This window comes from Daphnia carinata, chromosome 6 (genome assembly GCF_022539665.2).
Source record: "Daphnia carinata strain CSIRO-1 chromosome 6, CSIRO_AGI_Dcar_HiC_V3, whole genome shotgun sequence".
Lineage (NCBI taxonomy): Eukaryota > Metazoa > Arthropoda > Branchiopoda > Diplostraca > Daphniidae > Daphnia > Daphnia carinata.
Window position 1 is genome coordinate 7,354,778 of NC_081336.1, and position 15,213 is coordinate 7,369,990.

Consider the following 15,213-nt stretch of genomic DNA (forward strand, 5'->3'; position numbering starts at 1 on the left):
ATCGGATAAGATGATGTGCGTCATTCTTCGTGTTTAACTAATAGGATTGTTGAGGGGGGAGAGAAAGGGAAGAATCGAAATCCTCTTTAAAAAAAAAAAAAAAATGCGGGCCGAGTTAAAATTTTAGTGAACGGATGCGCAGTGGAGACGGACACTAGGCTGCCGATCATTTGTTTGTTTTTTTGTTTTTCTTCTTAGTTTTTAGAAAAGGCCAAAATCAAAATCAATCTTCCAAAATATTTCAAAAAAAAAAAATAAAATAAAGATGAGAGAAAGAAAGAAAGAAAATCATAAATGAAGCCGAGAGGGCTCATTTCTTTCTTTCTTTCTTTCTCTTATTTTTTTTTTTTTTTACGATACATTCGCCCCGCGCACGGTAATTAAATTTGATTGTACCATAAAAGTTTACCAAATAGAATATTAAATACGAGAAAGAGGACGAGCAGAGAGGGAAAATGAAAGAAAAGAAAAAGAGAGCAAACATATCACGGAGGAATCATTGAAATAGTTTGCATTTTCTTATACACACACACACACACACCCCCCTCCCCCTCCGCTTCATCCCATCTATTACAGGGGGTACCGTCTATGAACAGGCGGTTTCTTTTTTACGTAACAAAAAAAAACAAAAAAAACAATGACACGTGAGGCATAGACGATAAATGATCGCTACATCAAGCCACACATTGAAAATTCGTTTTTCTTTTGTTTTTGTTTCTCCTGCCATTATAATGAGCAACGTAATATTAGGTTGATTGCGGATGTTGTTCCAAAATCTGTACACAGCCGCAAAAAAACAAAAAACAAAAAAAAACAATAGGGGGAGGTCTAATGGATACGAGAAGAGGGCGCGCCTCTCCGCTAAGTAAAAAAAAAAAAAAAAAAAGAGGGGGGGGAAGAACAGAAGGTGAGCGCGCGGGGGTTGAAATTGCCTTTTAATAACTTTTAAAGAAATTGCTCTAGCGCCAAAAAAAAAAAACAAAGAAAAGAAAAAAGAAAGATTTAATTCAAACAGAAGGTTAGACCGACAAAAAAAAAATAAATCTAAAAAATTCTAACGAAAATCGCTTTTGATTTCATTTTAATAGCACGCAAAGATGATGATAGGTGAGCTTAATCACAGTCTCTCTATAAATAAAAAAAAAAAAAACATTTCCTTTTCTGCTGTAACACGTTCGATAATAGACAACGTATTTTCAAACTATAAAAAAAATTTCTTTTTTTTTGTTTTTTGTTTTAAATTCTGGCTGACGATGATTTATATGATAATCTCTTGTTAAAAACAAAAACAAAAAACAAAAAAAAAAGAGAAAATCTCTGCACGACGTCGTGATGTAACGGCGTATCCAAAATAATCAGCTCGTATACGCAAAAAAAAAAAAATATTATCGAATTTCAAACGCAACGCAAGGGGCGCATACCCCCCTGAAGTGGTAAAAAAAAAAAAAAAAATGACGTAATATTTTTTCTTGTGCTGTTGTTGTTGGCTGTTGATCACGAGTTTTTAGCTATAGGCTTCCATTTTTTTTTTCTTTTTTGGCCCGACGCGCACAGCAGCCATATATAAGCATGGAATCATAACGCCAAGTTCTATTCAAATTTTTTTTTTCTTTCTGAAGGGATGGCTAGTTTTTGATGGATTTCTAACCAATGCCGTATGCAAATCTCTCTCTTTTTTTGATGAATCTCTTTCGTCTTTTTTTTGATTTATGATGAGCTAACGCTAAAAGAATGTTAACCGAAAATGTGGGTAAAAAACAAAACAAAAAACAGGTAAAAACAGTTTGTGCCTAAACATCCCCTTCAAAAACATTTCAAAACAAGTGATGACATTTTGCACCCCTCACGACAACAGTAAAAAAAATCAGATAGAAAACATTCCTTTTCAGGGCGGTTTTTTTCTTTTCTTTTCTTTTTTTGCATAATGATTGTAATGGTATAGGACGAACGCCGCCAACGTAAGAAAAAAAAAAAACAAAACAAAGAACACAAAAAGCAGACCGAGATGTTCAAAATTTGTGTTGGAAAGAGCAAAAGTTTGGAGTGCAAACAAACACACACACACACACACAAAAAGAGCGGGCGTTCATTTGACTATCTAAACAGCTGATCACGGGGGGTCACGCTTCTTCCTCTTTATTTTCTTTTTTTTCGTGTTGTTGTTCTCAAACTGAATGACCCTGGATACACAGACACACATAACCCTTGGTTTCCCCCTTGTTTTGTTTCTTTCTTTTTTTTTTTCTTATCTTTATTTTCGAAAACTCCTTGTGTATCATCTCTCTCTCTCTCTGTGTGCGCGTGAGAAACGCGAGACCCCCAATGAAAATGGGCATCACGAGGGGGGCGACGCCGCCAGACTTGTGATATATGATCGATGTAGCAAAAGCATAAAAACCGGTTAGGTTTCTGTGGGGTTGCCAAATTTCGGGAAAACAAAAAGAAAACATTTGCATTGGCGAATATCGTGCACGAACGTACAGCTGCACCGATTCTTATACTGATTGCTATGCAAATGAGTTGATACACAACCCACCTTTGAAGGGGGGGGGGAATCATCCACAAATAACAACGCGTAGTTTTACATATTCCCGTTGCACACACACACACACACACGCCGATAGCTCTAAATGCATAATTTGTTTGGAACTTGTCTACTGAGATTGCAGCTGTTTCACACTGGGTAAAAGAATAAAACAAAAACAAAGGGGGAAGAGATCGAATCCATCCTTCATTCGTCGTGAAATCACGTCCGCCCTTTGATTTATTTTTTTATCCATTTTTTTTTTTGTTCTTTTTGAAAATACAATTTTTTTTTTTTTTTTTTACGTTATGTGCTGGATAAAAAAAAAAGAAAAAAGATGCAGTATCCAAGGCAACAGAGAGTCGATGATAATCGAATATAAATTATTACACACACACAGAGAGAGAGAGAGCACAAGGTGATTTCCGTATAGGTGATCGCTCCTCTCAGATTTCGAAACTATGATTGCTTTATGTAAATGATATGTATTCCCTTTCTTTCCCCCCCCCCTTTTTTTTTCTTCTTTTCCTATATGTCTATTATACCATCTCAGATCTCGTCTGTCTGAAAAGATATATACATAGTCTGTTCGGAAAAGAAAAAGAAAAAAAAAAAATGTTTCTCATGTGGCGCCGCCAACGCCTTTCGGCCATTGCGCGTTCCGTCCCGCCGTATGGGATTACACATATTTCGTGTTGTTGTTCATGTCGTGTGTTCGGTCATAGTTCACGTTTCAAATCTCGCTTTGGTTTTTTTGTTTTTTTACTGCACCCTAATTGCCGTGAAATATCATCGAACGTCATTAAGGAGTTTTTTGTTTTTATTTTTTTTTTTTAATTGGCAGAATGGAATCCGCTCTTTAGTCGGATGACGTCAACATTCGGATTAAGCAAAGGTTAAAATGGGAGATTGTCCCTATGGCCATTTTTTACTTAATTTTATCAAAGACGAAACACCATTGCCATTCGCAATTTTCCTTTACAAAATAAGAAATCAACGAAACAAGTTAAATATAAAAGCCCCTTTTCAAATCGAGTACAGACAGAAGCAGACCGCATATGCAAATGACGCCCAAAGCTGTGCAGAAAAGGAAAAAAAAAACAAAAGAGCGAGCTCAAAATCGAACGGAAAGCAATGCTGCGAGAAAATCAGAAAGCCTTCGACTGAATCTGCAAAATGATCGACAAACGATCGAATTTTCAGTCACGATACGACAAAAAGACCAGTGAATAGTCTCTTTAAACAAGTTTTAAAAAATCGAAATAAATCATCAAATTGCGGCTGTAAAAAATAAAAATAAAAGGGAAAAACTGACAATGAAAAACAGCAGCCTTTTACAGCGCCAAATATTCAAATTTTCGTGTGTTAAAAAATAGAAATACTACTTTGAATTTCTAAAAATAGCACACGCTAAAAATCAATACAAAAAAAACAAATGAGCATCGCGTACGACATTTTCGTTCCTCTTTAAAAAAAAAAAAAAAAAAAATTCTCCAGTCAAATAAACATTCTGCCCTTTGACGTTATCCACCATCATCTTTCATAAAAACATTTTTTTTTTTAGCGTCTTTTGAGTTACGACCCATCGTTAAAAAAATGACTACAAGATTTAAATACATCAAAACTAGAAAAAAAAAAAAAAAAAAAAAACATTTTTAACTACAGGGGGGGAATGGCGACATGCGTGAAAACGTGTGCGAAACGAACGCGTTTTAAATGTCCTTCAATCCCAGACGATTCAAATGGAAACAAAAAAAACTCCGCCCCCCCCCCACACACAGAACTGGAAACGCTGGAAATTCAAGTTTCGATTCGCCCCCCCCCCCACCGAATTTACAAATAAAAATAGAACACACACCTGGCTCTAGTTGATTTAAATCGTTTCACAACTAAAAAAAAAAACGAAACATTTCCAAACGGTGCAATTTCCAAGATTTTTTTATTTTCCAAAATCTCAGACGTGTGTGTGTGATTTATCTTTAAGAAAATAAAACATGGGACAAAACGCTGTCCCCCTTCCCCCCCCCCCCACTCGTCTTGATAAACTTGTTAGATGGGCGTGTGTCGGTTACGTACCAATTCAGCGCATTTCTTCGAAACGTCTGTTTTCGTTTCCCTATCGGTTCAATGACGCAGAATTTTCTCTGTATGTGTGTGTGTGTGTGTTTTAATTTATTTCATTTCGTTTCAAGTGTTTCCCAAATGGTTACGACAACTATTTTTTTTTTTTTGTTTGTTTGTTTTTAAACCTGTTCTGAAAAAAAAAAAAACATATCGGAGAGAAACAAAAGAAAATGCGGATAGATGACATTTCGAATGAAGAGGAGAACCGAATTGAAAAAAGGGACATTTTCAGAGTTCCTTCGGCTCCAACCCCAGAGAGATATAAATGAGAAAAAGATGTGGACGATAAATGAAATCAAGAAAAACGAAAAAAAAAAAGGTTGGGACTCGTTTTCTAACGAGCAAGCAACGACCATTGGAAAAAAAAAAAAAAAAAAAAAAAAAAACAAGAAGTTGACATTTTTTTTTTTTTTGGCAGTTGACGCCGAAGGCCATCGAAAAGCTTCAAAACACCGGAAACGTATTCAAATCGATCATTGGGTTTTTGTGTCTAACCTTTACGTCACTCAAACCCCCGGGTATAAACAAACATCTCCCCTACCTTTCTGGGGAAAAAAAAAAAAAAAATGTTATTGCTCGCTCACTGACCAAAATTTATTGATTCAAGTGCAACTTGCCTTTTAAATCACGTCAGCCACAAGACCCTCCCACCATCTGTCCTACACTGTACACATTTGAAATCTCAGAAAAAAAAAAAAAACTCGCATCTCTTTTCACATGATAAAAAAATAAAGAAGTCAAGGGTATTACATAACAACCCTGAAAGAATAATTGCGCAAAGAATCCCCCCCCCAATTTTCTAGCTCAAACAAAAAAACAATTGCAATGGGAATAAACAATGGAAGTTCTATTGCCCATCATAAGGAAATGAAGAAAAGAATGTCGTGACTGAATAAAAAAAAAAAAAAAAAAAAAAAAAGAACAATTTTCCCCTTTGAAAAAAAAAAAAAAAGAAAATGTTTCGGTTAGCCTTTTGGAGAAGGAAGGGTAAGAATCGTCGTTCTCACGCTCGACGAGGGGTCGGAGGAAGCATCGGAATCATCGACAGCGGCCTTACACGAGAAAGGCGCGCAAAGTTCAACCGATGGGGTCAAACGCCTTGAGCCTTTTCTTTTTTCCTCTTCTTCTTCGGGGTCCCTCGTATTAAAAAAAAAAAAAAAAAAAAAAATACACACGGCGGCGGTTTCAAGAAGAAGAAGAACGACGGCGAGCGGCGGCGGCGCCACCTCTGACATCATTGCAGTCACGCTCCAACCCCGGATAGAACGAAAAAAAAAAAAAAAATAGCGCCCCGGGCCATTTTTAGCATCACCCACCACCCTCATTATGGTAATATGCGATGGATCTTTTTTTTTTTTTTTTTCATAAAAAAAAATTGTAATTTTATTAGTTTTTTTTTTTTATGTAAGGGGGGATCGGTAGGGGATGAAAGATTTTTGATTTTATAGATGTGATAGTTTTGAATTCCTCGACGAAGCTCAATGCGTTCGTTACACGCACGACATCTTCATCCCGAAAATGTTATTCCCTCACGAAAAATATGCGAAAAAAAAAAACGGCCCTTTGCATTTTTCTTTACGGCAATGGCGGAACGCACGAAAAACAAAAACAAAACAAAAAAAAATCTCTTTTCTTTTTATGTCTTTCTTTTAAAAACAAATGAAAATTGTAGCAGTGACATTGTATTTCGTGTTGTCCCATCTCATTCTTTTAATATTTTATTTCCCCTCAGAGATTCTTTCTTTTTTAAATGCCCCCACCGGTCTGACCTGTGTGATTGTCTCCAATTAGACTCACTCTCGCACGACTTCTTCTTTATCCCCCCCCCCCTCCTTTAAAAAAAAACATTTTAAAATAAAATAAAAATTTCTTCCATCAACAGGTGAACTCGTTCCACTTTGATGTCGATAAACTACAAAAGTTCATTGAATATAAAAAAAGAAAGAAAAAAACTGCCGCTTGCGTATACCCCCCTCAAATCCAATCTTTCAAAATGGAGGGACGAAGTCCACTCTCTCGGTAGCTGATAATTGTGAAACTCTATTCGTAGAGGGGGGGGGGGGGGGGGGGGACACACACATTCCAGAAAATCCGAAACATTTCTATTTCGTTTTCGAAAAGAAAAGAAAAAAAAAAAAAATGTCCCATTCACCCAAACCGCACCGACGTGTATCAAATGGCGCTGGCGGCCGTGCCTCGTGAGTTCCGTAATGGATAGGGATTTGTACATGTCTGTCGCGACCGTATGCAAATCTTCTCGCCTCCTCCCACCGATCACGCGGCTACATCACGATTCCTTCGGCAAAGAAAGAAAGAAACCTTCTTCTTTCCCCCGATACATACGAATGTATCCATCATAAAAAAAAAATTTAAAAAAAAAAAAAAAAAAAAAAAAGCGCCCAAAGAGAGAAAAGGCGCAAGTTAAAGACGCCCAGTTTTATCACAAAACCATCAATAATACATACGAACTTTTTTTTTTTTTTTTTTCCCTTTTTTTTTTTATTTTATTTCGCCTCAGTGCAGTGTCCCCATTCTTTCTCTTGTCGGTTTAAAAAAACACATTTCCCTCTCTATTGTGATTGGCTCTTCCATCATCCCACACCGAAACGCCAAATCACAGGGCTGTCTCTTCCTTACCCACCAGAGACTGATGGCAAAGCGCGAGAGAGAGAGCCTCTTTACACGTACTTATGGAACACGGCCAGCACCACGAAAGATATTCCTGGAATTCGGCCGCTGCCTTCTTCGAGAGTACACCACAAGTGTATAATTTTTTTTTTCTTACTTCTACTTACATTACACATACCGTGTATGTAAAACAGATCAGACAACATTTTCCGAATCAAGAAAGAAAGAAAAAAAAAAGAATATTTTGAAAAATAGGGAATTACGTCTGTGCTGTTTTTTTTTTTTGTGTGTGTGTGTGTGTGTGTGTCTGATTATATTTTCTCCACATGGGATCGGCCGATGGCTTACGGGGGGGGGGGAGCTTTCTAAAGTGCTTCAAACGTCTTACAACAGATGATGGACTGCCGTCTGCTCTCTCACATTTTTTTTTTTGTTCCCTAATCAATTCAAACCGGCTCCCTTCTCTTTTTTTTTTTTTATCCAAGTCTCTGTTTCCTCACTTTCTGTGTAAGGGCGGATACACACGAAAATGTGGGCCTCAATTGGCTTTGTGACTTTTGGTGTGTGGATACGCAACAGTTGGTATGCGCACGATCCTCTTACCTTTCCTTTAGAAACAAAAATAAGGGAAACCTTAATTTCATGATAAGATAATAGGATCTTTTAGCCCCCCTCCCTCTCTCTCTTTCTTATTGTTGTAAAACACAGAGAAAAGGCTCGTGTGTCAAACAAGTTCCAAAACAAAAATGAAATTGGAGACGAAATCTGATCGTAGCCCCAAAAGAAAAACGGAAAATAGGCGGCACGGGTCTTATCGAATTCAAAACCAAAATCGAATAAAAAATAAATATATATAAAGAAATGCCTTACCTCGACCGTATCCTTGACTATGTTTGGCGAAACTGCTGACAACGGCATCGACGGCCTCTTTCAAAACCGTCTTCGTTTTGAACTCGTTCGAGGCCGAAGCGGCCGACGTCGAGGCGACGGCAGCGCTGCCCTTCAGCCCCGCCGCCGCCGTCGTCGTGTTGTTGTTGTTGTGGTGATGTGGGTGGTGATGGTGGACAGCGTCGGCCGTCGACGCGCTGGCCGCCGAAGCGGCCGGCGCTTCACGCGCATTTTTCATCCCTTTCGAACGGTTGATGACAGTGTTGCCGCTAGTGTTGCTCGCATTGCTACTCGGTCCAGCAACTGGCCGGCCCGTTTGATGATGTTGCATCATGACACTCGTCTTCTTTTTTTTTTTTTTTTTTTTTCAAAAAATGAAAATGGCGCCAAAAACAAAACACTCACGTCACTTTTGAAAACGCGCACTGGCTTAAACTAATCACATTAACATGATGGAATTAAATCCGCGCACTTTGTTTGTTTTTTTTGTTTCTTTTTGACGCACTGAAAAAAAAAAAAAAATGGCGAAATGTTTTTCTTCTTTTTTTTTTTTTTTTTTTTTGAAGTAATCCAGGGATGAAAGGAAAGCACGATAAAAAAAAAAAAAATGTGCTCCGTCGTCAGCCGATGGAAGTGCACGCTGCAATGACGCCCGGGATGATTACACCCGGGCTGCTATATACTCTGTCAAACTCCTCCTACTCCTCTGTCTAGCCCAGGTTCCTTCTACAAGCTCCTCCCTCTTTTTGTGGAGGCAGGCTTATATTCCAAGTCTCTTTTTTTGTCTATTACATCATTTTTGTTTTGTTTAGTTTTGTTTTGTTTTGTTTTTTTCATATCCGGATGGGTTGAAATAACTTTGCAATTGGAATGCCTTTGCGTGCAGACCTCATTTTCATTTCGAAATTATTATGAAACTCAATTCATTTAGTCAATTGCACGCATTTTTTTTGTTGTTGTTGTAGTAGATTGAATGTAGAGCGCCCCTCTTCTGAAAAAAAACAACAACTGAGAAATGCAGAGAAATGGCAGTTTGCATTTGAGGTCGAACGCATTGCCGTGCGTTTTCACGCAGACAATTTTTTTGTGCGTGTGTCTGTGTTCCGTGATTTTTATGGATGCGGGAATCTGACGGGGGCTGCCTGAATTCTCCTCCCCTCTCTCTCTGTATTTTTTTGTTTTTCTTTCTTTTCGTGCGTTGCCACTTGGTCGTTTGGTTCATTCGTCTCACTTATCTAAAGCCTTTCTCTCTCTCTCTCTCCCTCCACACAGTTGCTATTTGCACTGACCGATATGCTGGCACCTGCAATCAATGGCTCCTTCCCTTTTTCTCGCTTCCTGGAATTCAGAAAACAAAATAGAATATATTAATACAAAAGCCTTTTCGTGATTTTTTTTTTTTTTTTTCAGTGGCATAGCTTCGAATCGATAGTCAAACGCTCACGGACACAAGCGAAATCACGAAAAAAAAAAAAGCAAACGAATCAAAAAATTCTTTCGAGTGTCTGAGACCCCTTGTTTTGTTCCAGGTTAAGTTAGATTAGTTCTTTTCTTTTTAGAAAAAAAAAAAAAAAAAAATCTTTTTATCTTGTTCAAATTCCAATGGGACAAAAACAAACAAAAAAAAAAACTTGAAGACAAAAATTCCCTTTTTGAAAAAAAAAAAAAAAAAAAAAAAAAATAGAATATATATAACAAAGACAGAATGCACACCATCTGTGGACTTGTTTAGTTCTCTCTGCCGATGCAGAGACAACAAAAAGCAAAACAGAAAGAAAAAAAGAAAAGAAACACGTCAAACTTGGTCATTAACCATTCCAAGACGGTGCTTTCTCATTCACTCAGCACACGGATAAATCCGGTTTTTACTTCTTTTCATCGTGCTATTGATATCCCTTTATTTCTCCCTCCAATAGCAAACGAAAGACAAAAGAAAATGTTTTATTTTATTTTTTATTTTTTTTCCTTTTTAATTTAAATCATTTTGAGAGCGCCATTGCTCGCCCCTTACACGATTTCAAACGTTCAACTCCTTGAACCCGAACCATTTCGGACAGATGAATTTTTAAAAAAATAAAATAAATATGTTCAAATAGCGGAAATCAAATGCCGGAGAGAGCATTTTTAAAGGACTTGATACAGAAAGAGAGAAAATCTTCGACGTATTAAATATAGACAGTGTACGAACACGTCCTTTGTTCTTTTGTATATTTAGAAATAGTTCCATTTTTATTTAGACTATTTCTATTTTTCTTTTTTGCTTGTCCCCCCCCCTTCTTTTATTTCTACTTGTTCTTGTTCTTCTCGGGCTCTCTTCCAAACAACGAGTTGATTGTTATTTTTTTTTTTTTTTTTTTTAAATAAGAAAGAGAGACTGGTAGCTGGAGGCCATCGTTTATATGCGACTTGGCTTGTAGCACGCATTAGGATATATCTATGCATTTGAGTGGGATTTTTTTTTTTTTTCTTTCTTTCTTTCTTTTTCTCGTCGTCAAACAATCAAGGTAGCGGCTACCTGTACTGATTTCCGTTCCACGGTGATATTAAAACACCATTTGGAATTTTTTCTTTTTCTTTTATTCTTAATAATAAAAAAAAAAAAAAAAAAATTTGTTTTAAATGGGTTTCAAGACGAGTCGTGCTTTCTGACCTTATGGACTACTTAAAAATTTAATTTTTGAAAGAAAGAAAAAATAAAACAAAATGTACCGTAGCTAATTTTTCGTGTGTGCGTTGAAAATTCTTTGCTCTCGACGACAGGAAAAAGAAAATGCGTCGAGTTCAGAGAGATCGGACGCAACCATAAAAAAAAAAAAAAAGAATGTCTGAAAGATAAACAAGAAATTGGAGGTACATCAGCCATCATCAACATTTTTTTGTTTGTGATCTTTGAAAATAATAAAAAAAAAAAAAAAAGGCAGATAGTGAGGGATATTTCCCGTCTGCGTGATCGTTCAAGCGATTTGTCAACGAAAAATAAGACAAGTTGGACTGCTGCCACCTGACGTTTTCTTACGCAACACGTTCAAGAGGCCTACGCACTCCGGTAGGTGTCGTTCCATCTCGCATTTTTTTTTTCCCCGACACACGACCAACGTCGGCCGATGTGGTGGTAAGAGAACATTCGAATGAAGATAGCGCGAAAAAAAAAAATAATAAATCATAATTTTCAAAACAATCAATCAAAAAAAAAAAAAAAAAGGAAGGAATTTACGTAAACATCTTTAACGACGCTTAAGATTCTCTGGCCGGATACGCTGTTTTTTTCGTTTGTTTTTTTTTCTTCTTAATTCTATCAAGCAAAAAAACAAAAAGTGATGGAAGCATGTCATTAAGCTCTTTTCCTTTTTCAACTTGCACCTTTCCGACGAAGGAATGCGGCAAAAATCGTCTGCTGCCATCATCGAACATCGTCTCAAACAAGAAAAAAAAAAAAAAAAAAAAGTTGGCATGTTAACTACCTGCCCTTCCTACCAACTGTTGTGTCGTCATCGACTATTTTCACACGCATGGGATTGGCAATGAAAAAAAAAAATACATATTGTTTAACCAGCAATATTTTTTTTTTGCTTTCAAAAGTAAAATATTTACGCTTCACCTTTCGCAAGGACGTGAGTAGCTCTTTTCGATAAAACACGTAAGGGAACATCCTTCTTTTCTCTTCTAAAGCGGATGGGGAGGAAGGAGGGAGGAGACTGGAAGCGTGGGCGCCGTGATGCCAACCGCACGGCTATAAATATAGCCCGGCAGGCTCGTGATGGCTCTCAAAAGTGAACAAGGATCTGCCAGCACAAGATTGCCAATCAACAGGTAAGTCACACTCACACAACACTTTCCTTGCATTTCAACCCCGCTGAATTTAAATTGTTCCGACATTTTTTTTTTTTTTTTTTTTCATTGGGAGCCTCTAGCGGGGAAACAATGCATTATTCCTTTTTAGGATAGTGTTTCGAAAGAATAACAAATTAATTAAAAACTAAAAAAAAAAAAATAAGAAGTGAAATTCGATTTCGACGGACGTGTTTGATTACCCCCGTTTGTCCAGTTATCGATTGCCATTGTTGGAAAGAGAATAATAAGCGCAACCCGTCCTGTTAAGATTTTAAACACTGAAGTCATGTTTGACAAGTCTCTTCATATTTAAACGCTTTCGTGTTTGTCATGATTTTTTTTTTTTTTTATTCTTCACCTACCCGCCCCCCTCATCTTTTGTTTTCCAAACGTGATGTGGCACGACACTCTCCTTATCACGTACAAAAAAAAATTACATTGTAACAAAAAAAAAAACTTGTTTTGTTCCGGGAAGGAGCGGGAAACGTATTTTCCAATACCCGTACGTATGGGTTAACCAAAAAAAAAAAAATAATTTGTGATATCCTGTCGAGATGATCACGACGTATTTCATGTAGTAAACAAGGGAATCGTGAAACGCCCCTGGCTAGACGGCCGCTCCTTTCAAAATAAAACAAGAAAATCTTTTCTTTTTCGCTATTGATTTTGCGACTCATACGTTCAATATTAACGCACGCAAATTCCCCTCCCTTTACACTGAAAACTGATGTCTACAATTCACTTGAAATAGGACAGAAGAAAAAAAAAAAAAGAAAAATGAAAGCATATCAAACGTTTGTGATGGCCCTGGTCATTGCGGAATTGATGGTGACGGATGCGGCCGTGCTGGCCGGTGGCATCCGCACCAAAGGCAAGGAGCGCGTGATGCACGAAGGTCCCAAGGTGTTAATCAAAAGTACGGCCCTCACGTCGAACATCGTCAGCCGACACAAGAACAGCGACCTTCACGAAATCTATCTGGCCCCTTACCGATACGTGAGTTTTGATGACGCATCATTTTTATTCTTAAATTTATTTTATTTTTTTTTTTTTTTTTTTTTTTTTTGGCAAAATGACGCACCCCTTACTCGAGTATTTCTATTTGGCTGGGCGCGTGCTTGATTTTTAACAAAAAAAAAAAGAACCCCGAGAGGTTAGAGGGAAAGAAAAAAAAGGGGGGGAAATGTCATTGACACTATTTTGCATAATTCATTCGGCATTTAAAAAAAAAAAAAAAAAAAAAAAAAAAAAAAAGCTTTGAGAAAGAATTTTATCCAAGGTCGATGTTAATTTTTTTTTTTTTTTGCTACATCTGTGCGGGGTTGATTTGGAATAGTTCCAATCACGTGATCCGCGAAATCTCTCCATCAAAAAAGAAAAAAAAAGAAAAATCCTTTCGCAACGCTTGTGGCCTTGCCAATTCCAAACAGACGTGTACTTGACGTACATGTGTCATTTGCTTATTGAAGGGAACGGTGTAATACGCAGACGAAAAACATTTCTTTTAACATTCTTCGTTTCGCTAGAAAAAAAAAAAACGTGACGAACGCGGCAGAAATAAAAATAAATCCTTCAACTCTGCAAAGCCGAAAAAAAAAAAAAAAGAAATTCCTTTTCTTTTTTTTTTGTTGCTTTTTCAAAATTCGAATATTTATGTGAAATTGCGCAGTCACTTAAGTCGCTTGTTTCATACGACAGTACATGCTAATGCGGGACGCTTATTTATTATAGTTGACAGGCCCAGCAAATTACAAAAAAAAAAAAAAAAAAAGAAAAAAGACTTTCCGGATATTTGGTTGCGCAACCTCCATCAACGATTAGAAATGGTGACTAACGCACCTATTTGAGAACGAAAAATCAAAATCCCTTTTTTTTTCTTTTTAATTCTTTACGTTCGAAAACAAAAAAAAAAAAAAACATAAAAGCAGAATGGCCTTTTTTGTGCGCGTTTTTTTTCACTTGAATGATCAAACGGACCGTTGCGGAGCCCAATCGCCTTCACCCAGCAAAGTCCTTGTTTCCCCCTAAATTCATTTTAACTACTCCACCCACTAAAACAAATGAACGTAACCAACAGAAACATTTAGCACACAATTAAAACAATTGTTTGTGTGTTGCAAGGACGTCCCTGATTTTAGCGTTTCAAAGGAAGCGCATCAATGTGACCCTGATGACCTGCTTTCCACGGTTTCCCACCGAATGCCCTCTTGCGGTTAAAAACAAGGATTTCCCCTTCGCAATCCCCATTTCAACCTGTCGGAACAATTACTTTGTTCCACCCTTGAATGAGCAGATGAATGTTTTTCTACGAATATGTAATTCGCAACGGCCTTTCTCTTTTCAGATCGAAAAAGAAGCTAAAGCAGTGGCGACATTCATGGAAGCGGCCTTCTTCAACAACAGCGGCGCCGTTCAGGGCGTCGTCGTTTTAACGCAAGAGGTAAAATATCAATTCCTGACCGACCCCCCCCCCTCTCAGCCCAGCCATTTTCTTTTTTCAAAATTCCCTTTTTTTTTTTTTTGTTGTCTTTTCTCTCTTTGGTTGCGTAAACCCAAAAATGCGTCCCGCAATTGGCCAGGCTCCAGCAAAAGGCGTCACACTGCGGGGTAACGTACGCGGATTAACGCCGGGCAAGCACGGCATCCGCATTCACGAATTCGGCGACATTCGTGATCACTGCCGAGCTGATAGGACGGGACAGGTTTACAATCCTTACAAGGTATAATCACGAAACCAATTAACTCCTCGCAATGCCGTTACGTGGATGCAACGAATTAATCATGCAAAAACATTTCTAAAAAATAACATCGTTTTTGGTATGGCAGGTGAAAATGCAAGAGTCGAACATCGAAGTGAAAGAAGATGGCACAGCTGATTTCGTACTGACGGACAAGACCTTGACGCTGGTCGGAGGTCGATCCATCATTGGCCGATCTATTGTAATCGATCAAGAGCCCGATGACGATTTTACACGCAATGGAAGGGCCAAGAGACGAGCGGTTTTGTGCGGCGTCATCGGTCGTGCAGATTGAATAGAACAAGATAATCCAATCGTCCTCCAAAATAAGGAAAAAACGAAACCGTTGTGCAAAATTGTTTACCATAAGAAATATTTTTGTTTTGGAGAACGTTAATTGTTAGGGAAGGGGGATGGGGGTATAACGCAAAAAAGGCGCGAAAACGAGAAGGGAGTAACACATGATGGGCAAGAAAATGG

At 37.7% G+C, this 15,213-nt stretch overlaps 2 protein-coding genes across 2 annotated transcripts in view; one reads left to right on the plus strand and one right to left on the minus strand.

Moving 5' to 3' along the window:
- Positions 1-8,558, minus strand: part of LOC130702045 (LIX1-like protein) — a 17,244-nt gene extending 8,686 nt beyond the window's left edge. Inside the window, exon 1 of the mRNA XM_057523714.2 lies at positions 8,147-8,558. Within this exon, the coding sequence (XP_057379697.1) occupies positions 8,147-8,498 (352 nt within the window). The 5' untranslated portion in view covers positions 8,499-8,558. The remainder of the gene's footprint in view (positions 1-8,146) is intronic.
- A 4,190-nt stretch (positions 8,559-12,748) lies between these two features.
- Positions 12,749-15,032, plus strand: LOC130702053 (uncharacterized). The gene is made up of 4 exons (XM_057523725.2): positions 12,749-12,991; positions 14,340-14,435; positions 14,575-14,715; positions 14,822-15,032. Exons 1-4 carry the CDS (start codon positions 12,773-12,775, stop codon positions 15,026-15,028), a joined length of 663 nt encoding a protein of 220 aa, XP_057379708.1. The 5' UTR covers positions 12,749-12,772; the 3' UTR covers positions 15,029-15,032.
- Positions 15,033-15,213: the final 181 nt, after the last annotated feature.